This window comes from Vombatus ursinus, unplaced genomic scaffold (genome assembly GCF_900497805.2).
Source record: "Vombatus ursinus unplaced genomic scaffold, bare-nosed wombat genome assembly UNPS02014818.1, whole genome shotgun sequence".
In the NCBI taxonomy this organism is placed as follows: Eukaryota; Metazoa; Chordata; class Mammalia; order Diprotodontia; family Vombatidae; genus Vombatus; species Vombatus ursinus.
The window spans coordinates 5583615-5604405 of record NW_020954596.1 but is presented as its reverse complement, the minus strand read 5'-3'; the positions used below and the strand labels follow the sequence as shown (position 1 = coordinate 5604405).

The following is a 20791-nucleotide window of genomic DNA, read 5'->3' as shown; positions in this document are numbered from 1 at the left end:
AAAGACTCAAAATGCTCAAAAATTTAAAATGAGCAAGATTCATTTTCAAATAAAAACAACTTTATTTTCTTGTTGTTATCATAGGTTTAGAAGGAAGATGATTCGATTATCTTCTAAGTATGATTTTGTGTTTTAGACTGTATTTCACAAGGAGTTACCACCTGCTGGGAGTTTTATCTGACAATCTGTTGGATCCTTTAGTTTTCCTGGATAACTTTCTCAGTTTCTTACCTATTTTGAAAATTTCGAGTTGTGATTGTTTTTTTCTGTCTAAAATACTATTAAATTGCTAACCCGGAAAATTTTATTCCATGTTTAGAATTTCAATGATTAGCCTGATATTTATATGGGAGACTGAATAGTAGGACTTCAACTGTCAAAAAAGTATAACCAAAAAAGTGACTATTCTGAAGAATTTGCTTTGATAAGCATGTATTACTAGGCAAAGCCAAACCCTGAATTGTGACCATCAAGGGAAGAACCATTTAGGTCACATGAACACACTATTAAAACCAAACATTGGTCTCCTTAGGTTACTAAAATCCTTATTGCATAGTAGTAAGATAGTGAAATTCTTTTAGTAGGATCCCAAACTTACAAAACATTCTCACATAATGAAGAAAGTAATCAAAGCTTGAGGTCTTACTTCCACTTCCTGTTTTAGGAAAAATTTTGGTTATTTGAAAATGATTACCTGATTAACTGGAATCCCTAATAACATGACTCAAAGCCTCTGGACTTCCTGCAATATTTGAATTGAAGAGAAAGAAATCTACTAAGTTCTGGCTGACCTTTTACATGATGTGGTCAAATAGAGGCCAGAGAATCATTAAAGGAACGTGCTCATTTCTGGATCCCTCTCTATCTTGTTGTTTCACCTTTGGGTGGGGAGACACCAGGATAATTTTTACATCAGTTTTGTTTCGGAAAGTCCATTTGATTTCTGCTGAGTTAATAATGGCCACTAGGTGACCTCCTGGAGCTCTATGCTAGGAACTAGTACCACATAAAATCAAAACTGTACATACATCTGATTTGGTTTAATTAGAATGCAACCTTAGAAAAACCTTATGACTTAGGGTTTTTTCCCCCCCTATTAGAACTAAAACTTATTTTTTATCCTTTGGTGTCCTGATTGCATGGTACTCTTCCTATTTTTTTTTCCTGGTGCTTCTGTATTTGATTTATATAGTACTATCCATAGATGGGGATTTTAAGCTCCCCCATTTCAAAATCTACAAGTTTTTAGGCTTTAAAAACCCTTATGCTGCTACTTATTTACTACCCACCAAAGGGCTTCATTTAGTTACTTCACAATGTAGTATTGAATATTTTCTAGATTCACTATACTTCTTTATTGCATCGAGGTATGCAATTTTGGATGGCTTTAACAGGCTAGCTGCTAACTATAAACCTGGCTGGGGTATATTTTAGAAGATACAAGGATGCCTGTGCCATAGTTTCCAAGGGCTATTCTGCAGCTTGTTGGTCCAAACTGCACAGGAAATTTCCAATCAAATTTGGAAACTCATTCACACTTCTCATTAGTTCCTTCTTTGACATGTCCTTCCAAAAGTAAAGTTTCTCCCTATCTTGTAAAAACTTTTAATAAATCCTGTTACTTCTTACTACTAGACTATGTCTTTTCCCTTTAAAACCAAGTTTTTCAAAGGACTGTCTTCATTTCCTCACCTCTCATGTCTCCTTTTTCCACTTCAGTTTGCTTCCACATGACTATAACTACACTGAATATTCACCAGTGATCTAATCATCAAATCCAGTGGCCTTCTCTTACTCCTCTCCTTGACTTCTCTGCTATCTTTGGCCCTGCTGAGAGACATCTTGTATCACAATATCGCCATGAAATCTTTCCTTACAACACTGCAGCTAGTGATCTCTTCTAGTCCTGAGCTTCTATGGTTCTTTGTACCTGTGCCCCTCAAGTGGTGGTCAGAATACACCATCTTATGCTGTAGTGTCTGGACAACAAACGGTCACAGCAAGATCTCAGCTATTCGGGCTCAGAACCAGTCACCTTTGAGTCTGCCTCTCCTCTAAACTCCCACGTGGAGCCAGTGACTAAGGCTCATCAATTCCACTCTGTATCTGTTATACTGGTTGCCTTGTTTCTTCCTCCAGGTGCCACCATATTTGAAGCTCTCATTGCCGCTTGCATGGCCGATGACAGTAATCTTCTGCTTGCTCTCCACGCCTTCACTTTAGGCTCACTCCTCTCTAGCCCATCCTGCACAGCGGCCAAAACCATGTTCCTGAAGCCCACACCTGAGCATTTCACTCCCTGCTCAAAAGGCTTCAGAGGCTCACTGCTGCCTCGAGGGAAAAGAAAATCTCCCTAACCCGGCATTTAAGGTCCTCTACAATCTGGCCTTAATCCATCTTCTCCAGCCATATTTCATGTCACTCCCTTTTATACACTATCTTCCAGCCAAGCTGGACAGGATTCTTTCAACCTGATAATTAGTCTCCAGGTTGTGTACTCATGTGATGTCAGGACTGGAATGAGCTCCTTGCACAAAATATTTGCTTAATTAAAGTTTGTTCACCAAGTCTTCCATTCTGCCTGTAAGAATCCTTCTCTTCAGGGCAGGTAGGTAGCGCAGTGGATAGAGCACTGGCCCTGGAGTCAGGAGGACCTGAGTTCAAACCCGGTCTCAGATACTTGACACTTACTAGCTGCGTATCCCTGGGCAAGTCACTTAACCCCATTCCTTCCTACTCGAGCATTTTGTCCAGATATCTGCTTTGTCTTTGTCACTTCCTACTTAATATCAGCATATTCCTAACAGAATGCAACCATCCTGAAAGCAGGGATCACACCATTTTAAATCTACAAATCCCCAATGGCTAGCACAGTTCCATACCTACAACAGGGGTTTAACTGTCTCGTTGTTAATCGCTAAACCTTCACAATGTTTAGCAGACATATGGACTACTAATAACAGCCAATATTTATATATGTCTTTTAGGTTTGCAGAGGATTTAACATATCTTCTCTGATTTGATCCTCATAATCTACTGAGGAAGTACAAAAGGCAAATTTTATAATTAAGTAAACAGATTCAGAGAAGTGATTTTCTCATAATCATAAAACAAGTTACTGTGAAAGGACAGATGGGAAATAGGTCCCTCCTCACTCTAAGTACAGGGTTTTTTGTTTTGCTTTTTGCATTCTATTCCACAGTCTCCCAAGAAGGCTGTCCAATAAACATTTGTGCAAAGACTAACGGAATGAACCTCTCCTGGCACTCAGTGTGTTCCTCACTGTACACTCTTTCATATGGTATCAACAACACCTACATTCATTCTTCTTTTACTAGGCTCTAAGATCCATGAGATCTCCATGTCATTTATTTTCATGATCCTCACAGTAAAGGCCCTTGAAAGAAGTAGAGGGCACCAAGGCCTAGGGAAGAGCTAACCACTAGGAATGTAATAGAAGTATGATGGCACCATAAGAAAAGAGAAGAGGTACTATGGTAGAATGGATCAAAAGCTGTTTTCTGAGTGAGGATGACCTGGGGCCAAATTTCACCTCTGAACCATACTGGCTATGACCCTGGGCAAGTCACTGAACTTCTTGATGCTCTGGGCCAATCTCTAAGATGGCAAGCTGTTGAATGGTGGTCTATCTTGACCTAGCAGAGGGGATTTCCTTACTGGGAATTACCTACATCAATGAAATCAAAAGTTTGGACTTGGAAAAAATAAAGAATCAACTGTTGCAGAGTTAAAAATGCAGAACCAGAAGAAGGCAATGATTTTTTAAAAAGCAGCTATAAGCAGATCAAATGCAGCGACCATATTACTTATTCTCGAGCAGACAGGATGAAACAGAACTCCCTTTAAGTGGTAGTAACTATGGTGAATAAATACTGTCTACTCAGATGGAGGCTGTCTCTTGGTTGACTTTTCTGTGTTACATCAGAGTTTGGGGTTGAGAGTGGATACTGGAAAGTAACTGTGGTATAAAGAATAAAACTTTAAAAAAACACAATAAAAAGTATGATGACACATATAAATAGTGGCACTAAATATATGTCAAAAGAAAACATTTTGTAGTCGTTAGAAAACTACGGATAGCCACAATCCCATGGCATAATGGTTATCTCAGTTATTTGACTATCACACAATTATAAAAGTTACCTTATAAGGAGAGATATGAGTGTCTGAAGGAAAGGCTAACATTCCCATCACTTGTCGAACCTCATCCAACTGACTTCCTTCAGCTTGACTGAAGTGCTTTCTTGCATGTCTAAAAAACAATTTGGAATATTTCAATCTATATTATTCATCTTAATGAATCTGAGATGAAAAATAAAAGCATATGTACAATCTGTATAAAAATGATTAGGAAAAGGAAGACTTAGCTGCAAACTCTTAGAGATTCTAGACACAAAATCACCAGCATAACACGCATACACTAGACATGAAGAGATAAATTATTTTAGTATTAAGAGAATTTATCACATATCTGAAGCTCCAAGCTCAAAAACAGTTAACATCATATTCAATTTATTTTCTCATTTCCATCTATCATAGTAATTCCTATCATTTGATAGAAAACTGATAAAGCAATCAAGAAATCAGATCTCTGTCTATTCTGTTAGACATAACAGTGGACCTTTTCATGCAAGTCCAAAGGTGGCAAAAGTTGTCATTAACTAAATCATTTCATTTACCAAAAAGCAAACCAAGAATGAAATGAAGCAGGTATGTAACACTTCACAGGATATATTAGAGACCAAATTAATCATTAGATACGAACTTGCTCACTCACATTTTACTTTCCAATCATCTGTTTTAAAAATTTTTTTTTATCATGGATTTATATAGCACTTTTATAAAACTATAAGATCCTTCAGTTGCCAAATAGAAACAAAACTTAAAATACACAAATACACTTCAAGACTAGCTATTCTTCACTTGTCCAAATTTTTAGATACAGAAAATGGCAATAGGATGTAGTTGACGGTTTATTAAATTTCTGTCATTTTTTTAAACATTATGATAATTTTCCCCAGTACCCTTCCCCCTCCTTCTCTGAAAGTAATCTTGTATACAAAATAATATTTTAAAAGTTAAAAAAAAAGATGGAAAAAATCAACATAACTGCTCAGAACTTCAACAAAGTCTGAAAATGCATGCAATGGACAATATACTTGTGGGATTCCCACCTCTGCAAAGGGGTGAGGGTAGACATCTTCTCACATTTGTTCTTTCAAGTAATTTTTGTACTTTGAAATTCTGCAGCATTCATTCATTCAATTGTTCTTTCTATTTACTTTCTATTTTCTATTCATTCTATTGTTCTTTCTTCAGTTACTGTGCATACTGTTTCCTTAGCTTTGCTTATTTCGAGATGTATCAAGTTCATGGAGATCTTTCTGTGGTTCTCTATTCATCACACTCATCAATTTTTAGAGCATTACATTCATGTACCAGTTTGTTGTCTGTCATTCCCTAATTGATGGATATCTACTGTTTCTAATTTTTTGTTATCACAAAAAAGCTGCTATAAATTTTTAGTGTACATGGGGACTTTCTTCCAAATAATGTTACCTTTGAGGTTTTATATAATAGTGGAATCTCTGGGTCAAAATGTAGGGACATTTTAGTCACTGTATTTGTATAATACTAAACTACTTTTTAAAATGGTTGTACTGATTGACAGCTCTGCCAATAATGCACTACTGTGCCTCATCTTCCCACAATTCCTCCAACACTGAATACTCCCATTTTTTGGTCATGTTTACCAATTTGTAGGATGTGAGGTGAAACCTCAAGGTTGTTTTGATTTGCATTTCTCTTATTATTAGTCATTTGGAGACTTTTTTTGCATAGGGTTGTTAATAGTTTGTAATTCTTCTTTTGTGAATTGTTGAGTCAAATTCTTTGTATGATCTATTTTGGAAGCTACTACAATTACGTCATTGGAGTGCAAAGTCTAGGAGGTTCCACAAAGCTGGAAAGGTCTCACGTATAGTTCCAGTGGTAGCTTGTGCCTGCTGTCAGAGAACCAGTCTTTTGAAGACAACACGAGTAGCTGGCTCCTAGGTGAGAAATCCTTGGCCAGGGCAAGCCCTGAAACAAGGGAAAATATGAAATGTTTCTCTGACCTGGGCAGTGCTCTTCCACTCCTACAGTGGCAAACTGGTAACAAAACGGGCAGAGGCTACCAAGAATCAATATTTTTATGTGATAAACAGTAATTTAATTGTTGGCACTCTAAATATATGATACTTGTTCAATAACCAACAAGTCTATACACTACTCATGGAGAAATTAAATCACATCCATATTGACATTGTTATATAAATAAAAGCATTACTGAAAAGAAAGTTGCAGATAGATGGGAGGACAATTTACAGGTTCTCTTTGCAGAGGCATATAAAGGAGTGGTGGAGATGATTCTATTGGGCATCCAAAAGCAACAAAAACATCATTTCATGGAATACTTTGTCATTCTACCTCGTGATGCTCAGAATGAGTACAAGGAAAAAGCTACTGTGAAGATAACAGTGCTTTAGATATAGACATCAGCATCAGAGGAAGAAGGTGGAGAAATTCTATGAAGAATCTGGTAAAGTTCTTCAAGTTAAATCAACATACACTTCAAGCTAATGAAAGGTGTATTGAAAAAAAAATATGACTTAAGATCAGGAAACAAAAGAGGCCAAAGTTTTTCAGACAAAACAGATACCTCACATTCATAACTGTGATTACTGTCTTCAAGAAGAGAGTGGAACACCGTCCTTTCTGTTAAAATGGTAAGTAAACTACAAGAGGGCAAAGGATATGGGCTATTAGTTTCAGTTACTCTTTTGAGAGGTCTTGTTTAACTCTTCTTAAAGAGTTACTCTGTGGAGGATTTGTTTCTTTTTTGGGAAGTCTCTGGACGTCAAAACAAAATGAAACTTTTTTTTTTAAAGGCTGAGAAACACTGGCACTGAATGACATCCAAAATATGAAATTGAATACATTGAAAATATCTGTTTACAGATGTGGAAGTCATTTCTAAATCATCTCGTTGTTTACTGTAGAACTAGGGATTTGTTAAAGCAGAGTGAAAAATTGCCAGCAGATAAAAATAAAGGAAAAAGATGAGAAGATATGGCAGGCAAACAAAATATGACCTAAACTCCAATCTGGCATGCTGAAATAAGCCATTAATGTTGAAAAATAAGAAATGGATAAAGGAAGAAACAGCACCACACACTACAACCATTTCATACACACACACACACACACACACACACACACACACACACATTTAACAAATACAAAGCAACTAGTATAATAAAGGGTTCAAAGATCCAAGAACCACTTCAGCTAGTAAACACTTGATCTCCTGGCCAAGCAGAAGGATGTGACAGCCAGTGCACCATCAAGTTAGAACATAAAGTCATTTTGAAAACTTCAAGAAGAGACTGGAGAAAAATTATTAACAGTTTGCTCATAAAACAATGGAGAACAATGGAAAAGGAAAGTAAGGTTGCCAAAAGATGGCCCAATTAAATCAGATCATTCTAAGAGCATTTAAAGATAAAATTGGAAGGAGATGGACAAAAACTGGAAATAATCTGTTGACATTTTTATAACAAACTATTTTCTTTTGCAAATATCATTGGAGTCACCAAATTTGGCTCCTAACAACCCAGCCCATGACATGCTACAATAAGTAATAAAAAGAGAACTAAAGAGGACAAAGTTGGAATAACAGCTGGATCTAAACATACACAGAGATGCGTGTTGAAACTAAAGCAATTTTGGGGGCCTTTAAAAAAGCAATATTAAAGAATATTATTCCTTCCCAAAAAGATTATATGAGATGATATCAATAACTGCTAACCTGCAGGTCTACTACCTTGTTTCTATGATATTTTATACATGTGTCAAGGGTATCCTTGATGAAAAAAAATCAAAAGGGACCATGTAGGCTTTTCCAAATAACATTCTCCAGTGAACCACAACTATAAACTCAGGACTGACAGAAAAGTACAGAGAATACAAAAGCTCAGTGTTTGTTGACTGTATAAAAAGCGCTTAATTCAGTAAGCTCTCCTCCAACAAAATAGCTCCCACATGTCAAAACTATACAAAATTCCTTGATAGATGCACTAACTGAGAGACCTTCATTGACGACTCTTTGATAAATACCATCATGAGGTGTGAAACGGAGGAAATGTATGCATGAGAGATGATATTATGCTTACTACATCAAGTTTTAGAACACTAGAGAGCTTCCTAAAAGAGATTCACTATCACTGAAAAGTTCAGCTAAGTCATACACAGAGGGAAAACCAAATGGATAACAAATAAATACTTTCTAGATTATGGCATATGGTTGAAAGGGCAGTCACTTGAATGTATCTATCAGTACATCTATCTTGGACAGATATGACAGATGGCTTGAGAAATGAATAGGAAGAAGACAGTAGGCTGGACTGCATTTGGGTACTGCAATCAATGATGCTGACAAGCATCCTGAAACAAGTACTCATCATTTTTAACACTAACATATTCTCAATGATAGGGACAAATAACAAAGAATCAAAATTGTGGGTCACTAAAAGACTAATGAAGAGATGCAAGATGGGTATGAAGTGGGTGCTGCCTATCTCTAATGATAAATTTGGTGTAAAAAGTGGGGTAAAAGATATCACAGAGATCTGCAAGTAGTTTTTTTGTTGAAAAAGTAATTGGGTTAGCAAAAGTAAGGAATAAGAAACAGATTGTCCACAATGACGTAATCACATATCAACTGAAGAAGGGGCAAATAAATACATTGTACTTACAGTTTCAGTGTTTAGGGGAGACTCAGGAGCTGTAAGGATAAGCTAGAAGCTTGTTAGATTGAGTTGATACAATGGTGAATTAGGTGCCAATCATCAGGAAAATCCAATAACCCATTTTCCAGTATCTCTTCTGCTCCTCATTATTGAACGATGCATCTATGACCACATTTGCAAGCTCCTTTACTACTCTATAAGGCAAACTGTCTAGGCCTGAAGACTTGAATATTTCAATTAGCTCTTATTTACTATTCTCTAGAGGCAGCTAGGTGGTACAGGGGATAAAACATTGGATCTGGAATCAGGACACCAAGCTGAAAAATGGCGTCAGACATTTACTGTGTGTCCCTGAGCAAGTCACTTAACTGCTGTCTACCAGTTTCCCCATCTGTAAAATGCAGATAATAATAGCACCTACCTGCCCCCAGAGTTCTGGTGAGCATAAAATGAGGTATCTGTAAAGCACTTTGGAAACCTGTGCTACACAGTTTGCTACACAGATGTGATTATGATTATTGTTATGATTATTCTCTTTTCTTGAATTAATTCGATTTTCTCTTAAGGATGTCAATCCTCCTCTTCACATTTTAAAGCTTGTTCTACTTGACTGAGAAGACAGGAAAAAAATAGGAATGGAATTATTTTGCTTTCTGACTTCATTGAACATGCTACATTCCTCAAACTGAAAACTTTTCTTCTTTGTACATATTCTTATTCAGAATTTATCTGGAAAAAAAAATCTCACCTCATTCTGAGTTTTGGCCTTCTTGACATTACTTATTGCTATTTCTTTGTATACACACACATATTTTCTTGGTTCTAAGTTCCTTTTGTACATGGTCTTTTAAAATGGAAGGATTATATATCAAAATCATATCAGATGCAAGAATGCATTTAAATAGGAATATAAAATCTTTCTCTAATCCAAGGAGCTATGTTAAACTGAATGAGAAATTATGCAATTTCAAATGTCAGATGGCCTTTGTAAAGAGACTGATATGACTTGATAAGAGGCCTGAGGCTGACATCCAGGGGAAGAGAATATTCTAAAGCTTAGGGGCTCTGGAATGAGAAAGCCCTCACTCTTGAGCCAGCCAAGATTTGGAAGTCTTTTTTTGAATTAAATTGATCATAATTAAGAGAAGAAGAACCGAATGTTAGGTGTCCTTGATCTTTTCAAGAATAAATTCTTCCAAAGTCTTTGAAGATAAGGATCAAAGTTTTTGAAATGTTTGTCATTTTAACTGTCAAAGTTTTCTATGTTAATGTTACGCCAGCATTTCATAACACATTTCTATAAAAGGCAGACTGATATTTGTTGATAAATTTTGTAAAGGACATACTTCTTTTATATAATAATTCACCCATTTATGCCCAATAATTCAATCATAGGTCTGTCATTTGACTCAGAAAAGTTAATTCACAAGGAATTTGACCCATATTGACTAAACTTAGGTCAAATACTACCAAAAACTCCAGGAAGTTAATACTAGATAGGCCAAAGGAACAACTTGTAATCTCAAAGTTTGTACCAAGGATACTGGCCAAGCCTGGATCACTGGAAGGCCTGGGGGAAATTAATTTTGATCCTCACAGTTCAGAAGACTACCAGGCACATAGATAAGCTGTGAAGCTCCTCTGCTATGCGAATCTGTCTCTGTGTGTTTGTAGGGAGGGAGTCATTAAAGCTAGACTGTCAGGATTCTCCTTCTCTGCAGGCCTTTCTGGCTTCCTTCATTCTTCTTATACTTTATTCTTCCAGAATTATTTCACTTCTCCATGGGATGAATCTGGAGTCAACATTGTTCTCTGAAGGACTGCCATGACAGTAATAATAGTTCATATTTTTATAATACTTTATGGTTTACAAGACATTTTCTTTACAACAATGTGGTAGGGAGGCAGGTAATACAAGGATTATCTTCATTTTAAGTACAAATAAATCAGGACACAAAGAGCTAGGGAGTAACTGAGCTAGAAGCTGGACCATTCCAGTGCTCTTGCCACTATGCCAGGCTGCCTTTCTACAGGCTCCCACTAAGTGCTTCAGTTCCAATACCCAATACCCAATGGGAGACATTCCCGAGGGTCAGGCTGCTTAACTTCTTCTCACTGACTAGAAACACAGTGGCCTTTATATTGGCTGTGAAGAGATACACGAATGACTCATCAGCCGGGTCCCATATTGCTGCTGAGAAAAGAGGATCATCAAGTAACCTCAAAGAGATGCCAAAAGGTCAGTTCTTCAAGTTTGCAGCAGTTTTATACCCCCAAAGTAAACCCAAACTAGCAACTTCACCAAGAGTTATCGATTTTAGTCCTTGCTTAACCTAATTTCAAAACCTAGAAAGAGCCACGCCAAGAATATGAAAATCCCTGTAACAGAAAGGAAGATTCCTAAAGAAGTAGGGTAACTGGATAACACAAGACCTGGCAGACTCTACTAAAAAGAGGAGATCTTGGAATATAATTTTCTCAGTAGTCAAAGAGGCCTAAAACCAAGAACACCATCTCCGACAAAGCCGTGTATAATTCTACAGGTACAAAATTGGATCTTCAATGGAACAGAGGACTTTGAAAAGCATTCTTGATGAAAAGATCAGAGTGGAATAAGAATCCTGAAATACGAACACAAGACAAGAGAAACTTAGAGAAATTTATATGAGAAACTGAAGGGGTTGTATAATTTAAAGGGCTAACACTCTAGTAAGAAAAGAAACAAGTGTTGCTTTAAAACCATAATGTATTCAAAGGATACTAAGAGAGTTAATTAAGAAAAACAGAGAACCTGAGGGTCTCTATTTTGAGTGTTTTTTAAATGGGGAAAGGAAAGAGGTGAAAGGAACACATTAACTTAGTAAGGAGAAAGAAAGGGGTTAGAACTTACTATTTCTCATGACTGGGGTGCGTAAAAAGGGCATATAAGCACAGAGAATGCGGTGGGGGAAATGGGCATCAAACGAGCCTCATTCCTCTCTGAATGAGACAAAAGAGGATTAAACATCACTTATACACAGAAATATAACCATCTAAATGGGGACACAGGCAGGGATAGGAAGTGAGGGTTTAGGGGGAGGATAATACAGGGGACAGAATAGTTTCAATCAAAACAAACTTCCTGACCCCAAAGGGGTAACTTAAAGGGGAGAAGAAGGAAAAAACTGGAAACTAAAGGGTACTCATCAACTGAGGAAGATCAAATAAATTGAAGTATTTTAATATAATGGAATATTATTGTATATATTGGAAATGTATTATAAGAAATAATGAAAGAGACAATCCTAGAGAATTATACTGTGTGGGAAGTATGAGCAGAATTAAGTTAGCAGAAATAACACTAAAAGAAAAACAAAAGACTTAAGATCTCTGATCAAAGCAATTTCCAACTATATCCCTAAAGGATCTATGGTGAAGCATATTAGTCACCTGCTAAAAGGTGCACTTAAGGTGAAGAAAACATACATTTTGGATATGGGACTAAATGGATTGGTTTTTCTCGGTGATACTTACTACCAGGTTTTTTTCTTCTTCTTCTTTTAAATGGGGGAAAGAAGTGTGTTAATAATGATAGCAAAAAAAAGAAAAGAAAAAAGAGGTTTATTGAAACACTTAAATGAGTGCATAGGATTCCAGGAAGAAGACCAATCAGAATAGTTCTGAAACTACAAGTTGTTATAAACATCTTAAAAGCAAATACTATGTAGTACAGATTCAAGGTTTCATATGTAATTCTCTTTTGAGGACTAGTTTGCATATGGAAATACTAATTTTTTAATATCACTAAATTTTTAGTATTTCCACATATATCAGAACATCACTCTCCCTTGTTCTCCAATCAGATTGCTCCTTCTTAGTCTCCTTTGCTGAATCCTCATCTAGGTCCCTTCTTCTCACTATAGATGTCCCTCAGAGTTCAGTCCTGGGTCTTCTTCTCTTCTCCCTGTATCCTACTCCACTTGGTGATCTCATCGGCTCCCATGGATTTAATTACCATCTTAATGGTATGACTCTCAAATATACCTACTTAGGCCTAACTTCTTTGCTGATTTCCAATCTCAAATCTCCAGCTGCCTTTCAGACATCTCAAACTGGATGCCCAAGCAGGCATCTTAAACTCAACATGTCCAAAACTGAACTCATTATCTCTCCCCTCAAATCCTCCCTTCTTCTAAACTTCCCTAGATGATCGAGGGCAATGCCATCCTTCCAGTCCCTCCAACTTGCAGCTGGGTGTCACCCATAACTCCTCGCTATCTTTCACCTTCTACATCCAATTTTTGTCAGGGCCTACTGATTTCACCTTTGAAACATCTCGACTCTGCCCTCTTCTCTTCTTTGATACTGCCCCTACTCTAACGCAGGCCCTCGTCACAAGTACTGCAACAATCTGCCTGCCTCAAGTCTCCTAAGTGATTTTCCTAAGCTTCAGGTCTTACCATATCAATCTACCCTCGGTTCAATGAACAGCAGTGACCAGTGGCTCCATACTGCCTCCCGGATCAAATACAAAATGTCCCATTTGACACTCAAAGCCCTTCATAACCTAGTCCCCTTTAATGTTTCAGTCTTCTTATACCTTACTCCTTACCATGTACTTTTTGATCCAGTGACACTGGCCTCCTTACTGTTCCTTGAACTAGACAATCCATCTCTTAAGCTCTGGGCATTTTCTCTGGCTGTACTCCGTACCTGGAATGCTCTCCCTCCTCATCTCCACCCACCTCTCTACCCCGGCTTACTTGAAGTCCCAACTAAAATCCTATTTTCTACTGGAAGCATCTCCCAACTTCTCTTAATTCTAGTGTCTTCCCTCTCCTAATTACTTCCTATTTATCCTGTACATAGCTTCTTTGTATATAATTCTCTTCTTTGTTGTCTCTCCCATTAGATTGTGAGCTCACTGAAGGCAGGGATGTCTTTAGCCTCTTTTTGGTATCTCCAGCATTTAACACAGTTCTTGGCACATAGCAGACACTTAAATGTTATTCTGGCTATTTTTGTTAACTTTAGAATATATGTAAAATTAACGCAGGCTCTCCTCCCCCCATTCTATTTCAGTTGCCCTCTCTAGACTTCCCTCCCTCCCTATTCCAGTCACACTGGCCTCCTTGCTTTCTCCTCCCTCTGGGCCTTTGCACAGGCTGGAAGGCAACACTTTTCATCTCTGTCTCTTAAAACCCCTAGCTTCCATTAAGGCTCAGCTCAAGTGCTAAGTCCTACAGAAAGTCTTTTTTTGGGTACCCACATTCACTAGTGCCTTCTCAACCCAAAATTACTTCATATTTATTTAGTGGCGTAAATGTTGTTTTCTCCCAGTGGAATATAAGTCCCTTGAGGATAGGGGCTGTTATTATTATTATTTTTTTTGTCTCTAAGTTTTTTCTTTCTTTTTTATTGTTTTTTTTGGGGGGGGTAATTGGGGTTAAGTGACTTGCCCAGGGTCACACAGCTAGTAAGTGTCAAGTGTTTGGTTTGAGGTCGGATTTGAACTCAGGTACTCCTGACTTCAGGGCTGGTGCTCTATCTACTTTCTTTTTTATTGTTATACTAAGGCAACAAATACTGTGTTTATTAGTTCTTTAAATTTATAGAGTATTCCAATATATTAACTCATAATGAACTAAATAAAACCAATTACAGAATACAGTAATATTGGTCACCAAAAATGAGGAAGGATTTTTAAAAAACAATTATGAGAACAATGCTCTCATCAAGGCAATACTGACATCACCAATTTTGATATCTTTTTAAGTGCCTTTGTGGAACTCTGGAATGCTCACTGTGGAAAAATACGTACTAAATCTTTACTGATTGATTGCTATGGAGAAGACTGGCATACTTGGGGTTGAAGATGATGGTTAATTCAGCATGATAAGAGTTGAAGACAGACTAAAGTGGAGAATCAGTGAAGAAGAAGCTGTAGTAGTGTAGGTGCCACATTATTAAATATAAATCGTAGCTGGAGTGATAAAAAGTTGTAAAAAGGAAAAAAGTAGTAAGATTTTGCATCAAAGCAAAATGAATGAGAGTGTGCTTACTTTGGAGAGTTATCCTTTTACTTTTAAACCAGTAATATGGATTTAGGTAGGGGGTGTGAAGATGAACAGTTTGACTGTCATATTTAAGGAGCAAGTCTGTTTTTTCATATTTAAATCTGAGCTGATGAAAGATTAGGTTTAAACTATCTTATAGTTATGTTGGAACCAGTTAGTTTGCCTGATTAGAGAATGGTACTAAAGAAGGCAAGACTACATTCTTAATCTCCACATAGGCCAACTGCTTCATAAAATAAAAACAAAGCTGTTATATGAACACAGACTGCAACCCAAAGCCTAACTAGCTATCACAAACGTATGCTGTTAGTCATAATGGGAAGGAGGAAGTTATCAGCTACCTTTAGTAAAAACAGCCCATCATCTGCAGACAGATGGAAAGGGAACTCAATGACCAGAAACAAACTTAGGCATTATGTCTATAGGGACTGAGACGCATGAGACCGGCAGGGGACTTGGTGCACCTCAAGAAGAGTGGGAGAGAGGGCTCCTGGGACATTCACTGCCAGGAGGATCTAGGCTGTGGGAGGAAACATAAATTACAGATTAGACAGTCATAAAATTTAACGCTGAAAGAGTGCTCTCGTTTTATAGAGAAGGAAACTAGTGCCTAGATAGGACGAGTGACTTACTTATTAGTAAGTAGCTGGACTGAGATTTGAACCGCAGCATAACCAAGAGCAGTGGGTGAAAGTGCAAAGGAGAAAATTTTGGCTGGATGCAAAGAAGATTTTCCTAACAATCAGAGATGACCAAAAGTAGGAGATGCTTAGAGAGGTGGTTAGTTCCCTTTCACTGAAGGCCTTTAAGCAGAGGCTGGATAATCACCTGTCTTGGGTAGAGGAGATTCTGCAAAGATCCCTTACAAGTCTAAATCCTGTGAATCCATGTCTTCTGACTCAAAGTCCAAGGTCCTTTCCATTACACCACATGGCAGTGGTGAATCTAGATGGGACCACATTATGAAAGGCAAGGTCAGAGGGGGTTGCAAGGAGTGAGGCAGTGTTTAAGATTCTCTGTAGAATGGTTAAAAAAAGAGAAATATTCTTCAATTTTGGCACAAGCTCAAAAGGATGAAGGGAGCTGAAGGTTATCACTATTGATTTGTTTCTAAAACTTTGAGGACTTGGTTTAAATCTAACTAAGAAATAGCATAAACAAAAGAAATACCACCACAGATTTAAGGCATGGATCACAGTGTTATACTGATTTTTTTTTCCTAGAGCAGTCATAGGAAGAAAATGATGCAAAATAAATTTAAATCCCACCCCTAACATATCTCCTTGCTTAAGCCATCTAAAACTAAGCACTCTCTACTGTTAACAAGTTTCTCTGACCTCCCACTTTGCTTGCTAAGAAGGCAATCAACCAAAGAGAACTCCTTAAAAATCAAAATTGACCAAATGGAAAAAGAGGCACAAAAATTCGCTGAAGAAAAGAACTCCTTAAAAAAATAGAATTGCCCAAATGGAAAAGGAGGTACAAAAGCTCACTGAAGAAAATAATTCCTTAAAAATTAGAATTGAGCAAGAAGAAGTTAAACACTTTATGACAAAACCAAAAGAATGAAAAAACAGAAGAAAATGTGAAATACCTCATTGGAAAAACAACTGACCTGGAAATAGATCCAAGAGAGATAATTTAAAAATTACTCGACCACCTGAAAACTATGATCAAAAAAAGAACCTAGGCATCATCCTTCAAGAAATTATCATGGAAAACTACCCTGATATTCTGGAACTAGAATGGAAATATAATTTTAGAAACTAAAATAAAAATTGAAAGAATCCACTGATCACCTCCTGAAAGAGATCTCCAAATGAAAACTCCCAGGAATATTACAGCCAAATTCCAGAGCTCCCAGTTCAAGGAGAAAATATTGCAGGCAGCCAGAAAGAAGCAAGTCAAGTATCACGGAGCCACGGTCAGGATAACACAAGATTTAGCAGCTTCCACATTAAAGGATCAGAGGCCTTGGAATGTGATATTCTAGAAGGCAAAGGAGCGAGGGTTACAACCTAGAATCACCTACCCAGCAAAACTGAGTATAATCCCTCAGGGGGAAAAAATGGATACTCAATGAAATAGAGGACTTTCAAACTTTCCTGATAAAAACACCAGAGTTGAATAACAAATATGACTTTCAACTACAAGACTCAAGAGAAGCATAAAAAGGTAAACAGGAAAGGGAAATCATAAAGGGCTTCATAAGATTAAACTGTTTACATAGCCACATGGGAAAATGATACTTATAATTCATAAGAACTTTCTCATTATTAGGTCAGTGAGAAGGAGTATATATAGGTAGAGGGCACAGGTATGAGTTGAGTATGTTATCTAAAAAATTAAATTAAATTAAAGGGCGGGAAAGAGGAATGCACTGGGAAAAAGGGAAAGGGAAAGGCAGAAAGGGGTTTAAAAAAAAGAGGCAAGAAAAAGCTTTTACAGTGGAAGGGAAGATGAAGGAGGTGAATATTTCTTTATACTCATAGACCATAATCTGTTCAGCCATTCCCTAATTGATGGGCACTGATAGTTTCCAGTTCTTTGCCAAATTTAAAAAAATAGTAATAAAAGTGCTATAAACAGTTTGGCATATGTAGGTCCCTTTCTTTTTAATTCGATCTTTTTGCTCGATAGTGTCACTGAACCAAAAGGCACATACTGGTTAGTAATGTGTGGCATGGTTTCATATTACTCTCCAGAATGGCTAGGCCCTCTTACAGCTTCTTTATGAAGCTGCCTCTCTTTCCTAACACCCTCTAAAATATTTTACTTTCCTCTTTACACATCTGATGGATATGAGGGGAACCTAAGAGCTGCTTTATCTTCAAAACTGCAAAGTGCTGTCAGCTTATTATTACTACCATTATATAATTCTTTTCTACTCTGGCTTTCATTCCTACTACTTGACTGAAACTGCTCTCTTTAATTCACCAAGATCTTTCTTCCTAAATCCAGTGATTCTCTTCCTACCTGACTGACCCACCTTTTTAGTCTCCTTTGAAGGTTAATCATTCATTTCAGTCTCTGCATAGGGGTGTCGCCCACGGCTCTGTCCCAGGTCCTTTCCTTTTCTCTCCCTATACTCCTCAGTGAGCTCATCAATTCTCATGGATTCAACTCTCATTTCTATGCAGATAACTTCCAATTCTATTATTTCCAACCCAAGTTTGCCAAATTTATATGTTCATCTCCAACTGACTGTCTGTCATCTCCAATGGGATGTCCCACAGTATCTCAAAGTTAGCATATCCAAAACAGAATCCATTCTCATTCTCCACCCTTTTTACCCTTTGCCCAAACGTCTCTATTTCTTGCAAGGATACCACCTTCCAGTCTCTCAAGTCCATAACCTCGGAGTTATCCTTCAATCCTCATTCTCCCATATCCCACATAACCAATCAATTGCTAAACCATAGATTTCTTCCTCTACAACATTTCTCACCTTTGTCTGTCCTCTTCCTTCTTACTTAGGCTCTTCTCACCTCTCACATGGGCTATTAAAACAGCTTTCTAATTTGTCTTCCTGCACCCACCTTCTCAATTGTCCTAAAGCACAAATCTGCCCATCTAAGCCCCCTGCTCAAGAAGCAGCAGTGACCTCCCTATTCCCTCTAGGATGAAACACAAACCCCTCTACTTATTTAAACTGCCTCACGCTCTGGCTCAAACATCTCTTTTCCAGGCTGATTGCTTGTACTCTACATTACAGCCAATTGATCTCCTTGCTGTTTTCCGTACACAACAAATAATTTCTTATCTTCAAGCTCCTGGGCTTAGGCAGCTCTCCTTCCTCATCCTGGTTTCTCAGAACCTGTAACTCCCTTTAAAGCACAGCTTAAGCTCCATCTCATCCCACCCCCAGGTTATTATGCAGACTCCATTCTCTGAAATTGTGTTGTGTTTGGTTCTTTGTATATATTTTATTTTTATTTATTTGTGAAGGCAAGCTTCTTTAGGGCAGGGACTATTTTCTTTTTGTCATTGTATCTGTAGCACCAGACAGTGCTTGACACATAATGAACATTTAGCTAATGCTTGTTGAATTGCATTATTATTATCAACACAACCGTGTCTAGGATGGTTATCACCGCATGCCTGGGTTTTCTGTCCCTTATTTCTTCTCTTGCAAGTTTATACTATAGATAGCCTCAAGAGAATTCTAAATACAGTTTGCACCATCTGTCACTCTTTTCAACAATCTTGGTGGTTTGTTATCGAATATGTCAAGTCCAAACCTATTAGTTCAGCTTTCAATAACCTCCAGAACCAGGTACCTCTTATCTTATTTGTCTCTTCCCCATTTCCTCCCTGTATAGACAAGCATTCCCTCTGTGCTTCTCCAAAGGCTACAAATGTTAAGTCTTTATTTCTTTACCCAGAGGTAGATTTAGATCTTCCTTGATTATAAAAATTATACACCAATATGCTTTCTTTTCATGACCAGTTTCTGTCCCTAACCTCCTTCAAAAAGGTTCAAACAAGTTGTGATATATGATTATACTGGAATATTACTGTGCTATAAGAAACATTAATTAAGTAGGATGATTTCAGAAAAACCTGGAAACACTTACATGGACCAATATGAAGTAAAGTGAGCAAAACCAGGAGAACATTGTACACAGAAACAGCAATATTGTATAATGAACAACTATGAATGACTTAGCTATTCTCAGCAATACAATATAATGATCCAATATAAATCCAACTCATGATGAAAAATGCTCTCTGTCTCCAGAGAAAGAACTGATGTTGTCTGAATACAGACTGAAGCCCTTTCTTTCTTTCTTCTTGCACAAAATGACTAATATGGGAATGTTTTACATGACTGCACATGTAACATCTGATTGCTTACAGTCTCAGGGAGGGAAGAGAAAGGAGGAAGGGATAGAGCTTGGAATGTAAAACTTAAAAAAAACCCACAACAAATGTTAAAAATCATTTTTATATGTAATTGGAGGAAAAATATAATATTATTTTAAAAAACAAGTTAAAAATTCTGTTTCTTTAAGAAGACTATGGTACCTTATTTTCCCCCAGTAACTTTTCTGCTTATTAGTGTCTAATACCACATATTGTATACTTTCATATTCTCTCAGAAAATGAGAACTTAAATAGAACAAAACTCTGCAAGATCATTTAGCCCAACCCCCCATTTTATAAAAGATGCCAGGGACAACATAACTTCAGAAAAGCTGTCCTACTGATAACTGGAGTTTTTCTAAAGATGGAAAAGTATCCCTGTCAGTTATGCAAATTTGGTCATGATATAGGTGGACTTCAGAAAGTAAAGACAGTTAATAACTACTATAGGATTGCCAGACTACCTCTCAGAGAGATCCTTGATATCAAGAAGAAACATATCACTAGCTGCATGAAATGACCTGAAAGTACTCTGACAAAGATTGTAATGGGCTGTGGTGTTACTTGATGTAAATGTCAGGTAAGCTGAACTGCACAAGTGAGAGTCTGCTAGTGGGCAGCAGATGAACGTCTCTGCCTAAAGAAAAGGATCGTTGGGTGAAGTTTGAGTGACTTGGCCTCGAGGTCTAGTAGGGAGAAAGTGAGCTACTGCAGAGAAAGAGCCATGTATCCTATCATTTCCCATTTTGGGAGGCAGTCTTTCTGGAGGTGGCACTGAAGGCAGTCAGAAAGATCCCGAGGGCAGAGGCAGACTGATATCTGTTTTGGCCTTTTTGTGATGATTCACCAGGAGGGTCCTGAGGTCTTACCCTATTTATCTCTTTGGGTAAGAAGGTAGGATGGTTCCTGAATTCAGGGAGGAGGGAAAGACATACCTCATAGAAAGTACATGGATTGCTGAGGCCTGGAAAGTGCTGCACGATCACTTTCCACAAAAGGCAGCATGATATAGTGGAAAGAACAATGCAACTGGAATCACATGACCTAGATCCAAATTCC

At 37.5% G+C, this 20791-nt stretch overlaps 1 protein-coding gene across 2 annotated transcripts in view; it reads right to left on the bottom strand.

The window, feature by feature from the left end:
• Positions 1-20791, bottom strand: part of MAEA (macrophage erythroblast attacher) — a 145559-nt gene that overhangs the window by 13045 nt on the left and 111723 nt on the right. For both annotated transcript variants that reach the window (XM_027836475.1, XM_027836476.1), the window contains one exon: positions 4165-4273. In XM_027836475.1, the coding sequence (XP_027692276.1) occupies positions 4165-4273 (109 nt within the window). The remainder of the gene's footprint in view (positions 1-4164; positions 4274-20791) is intronic.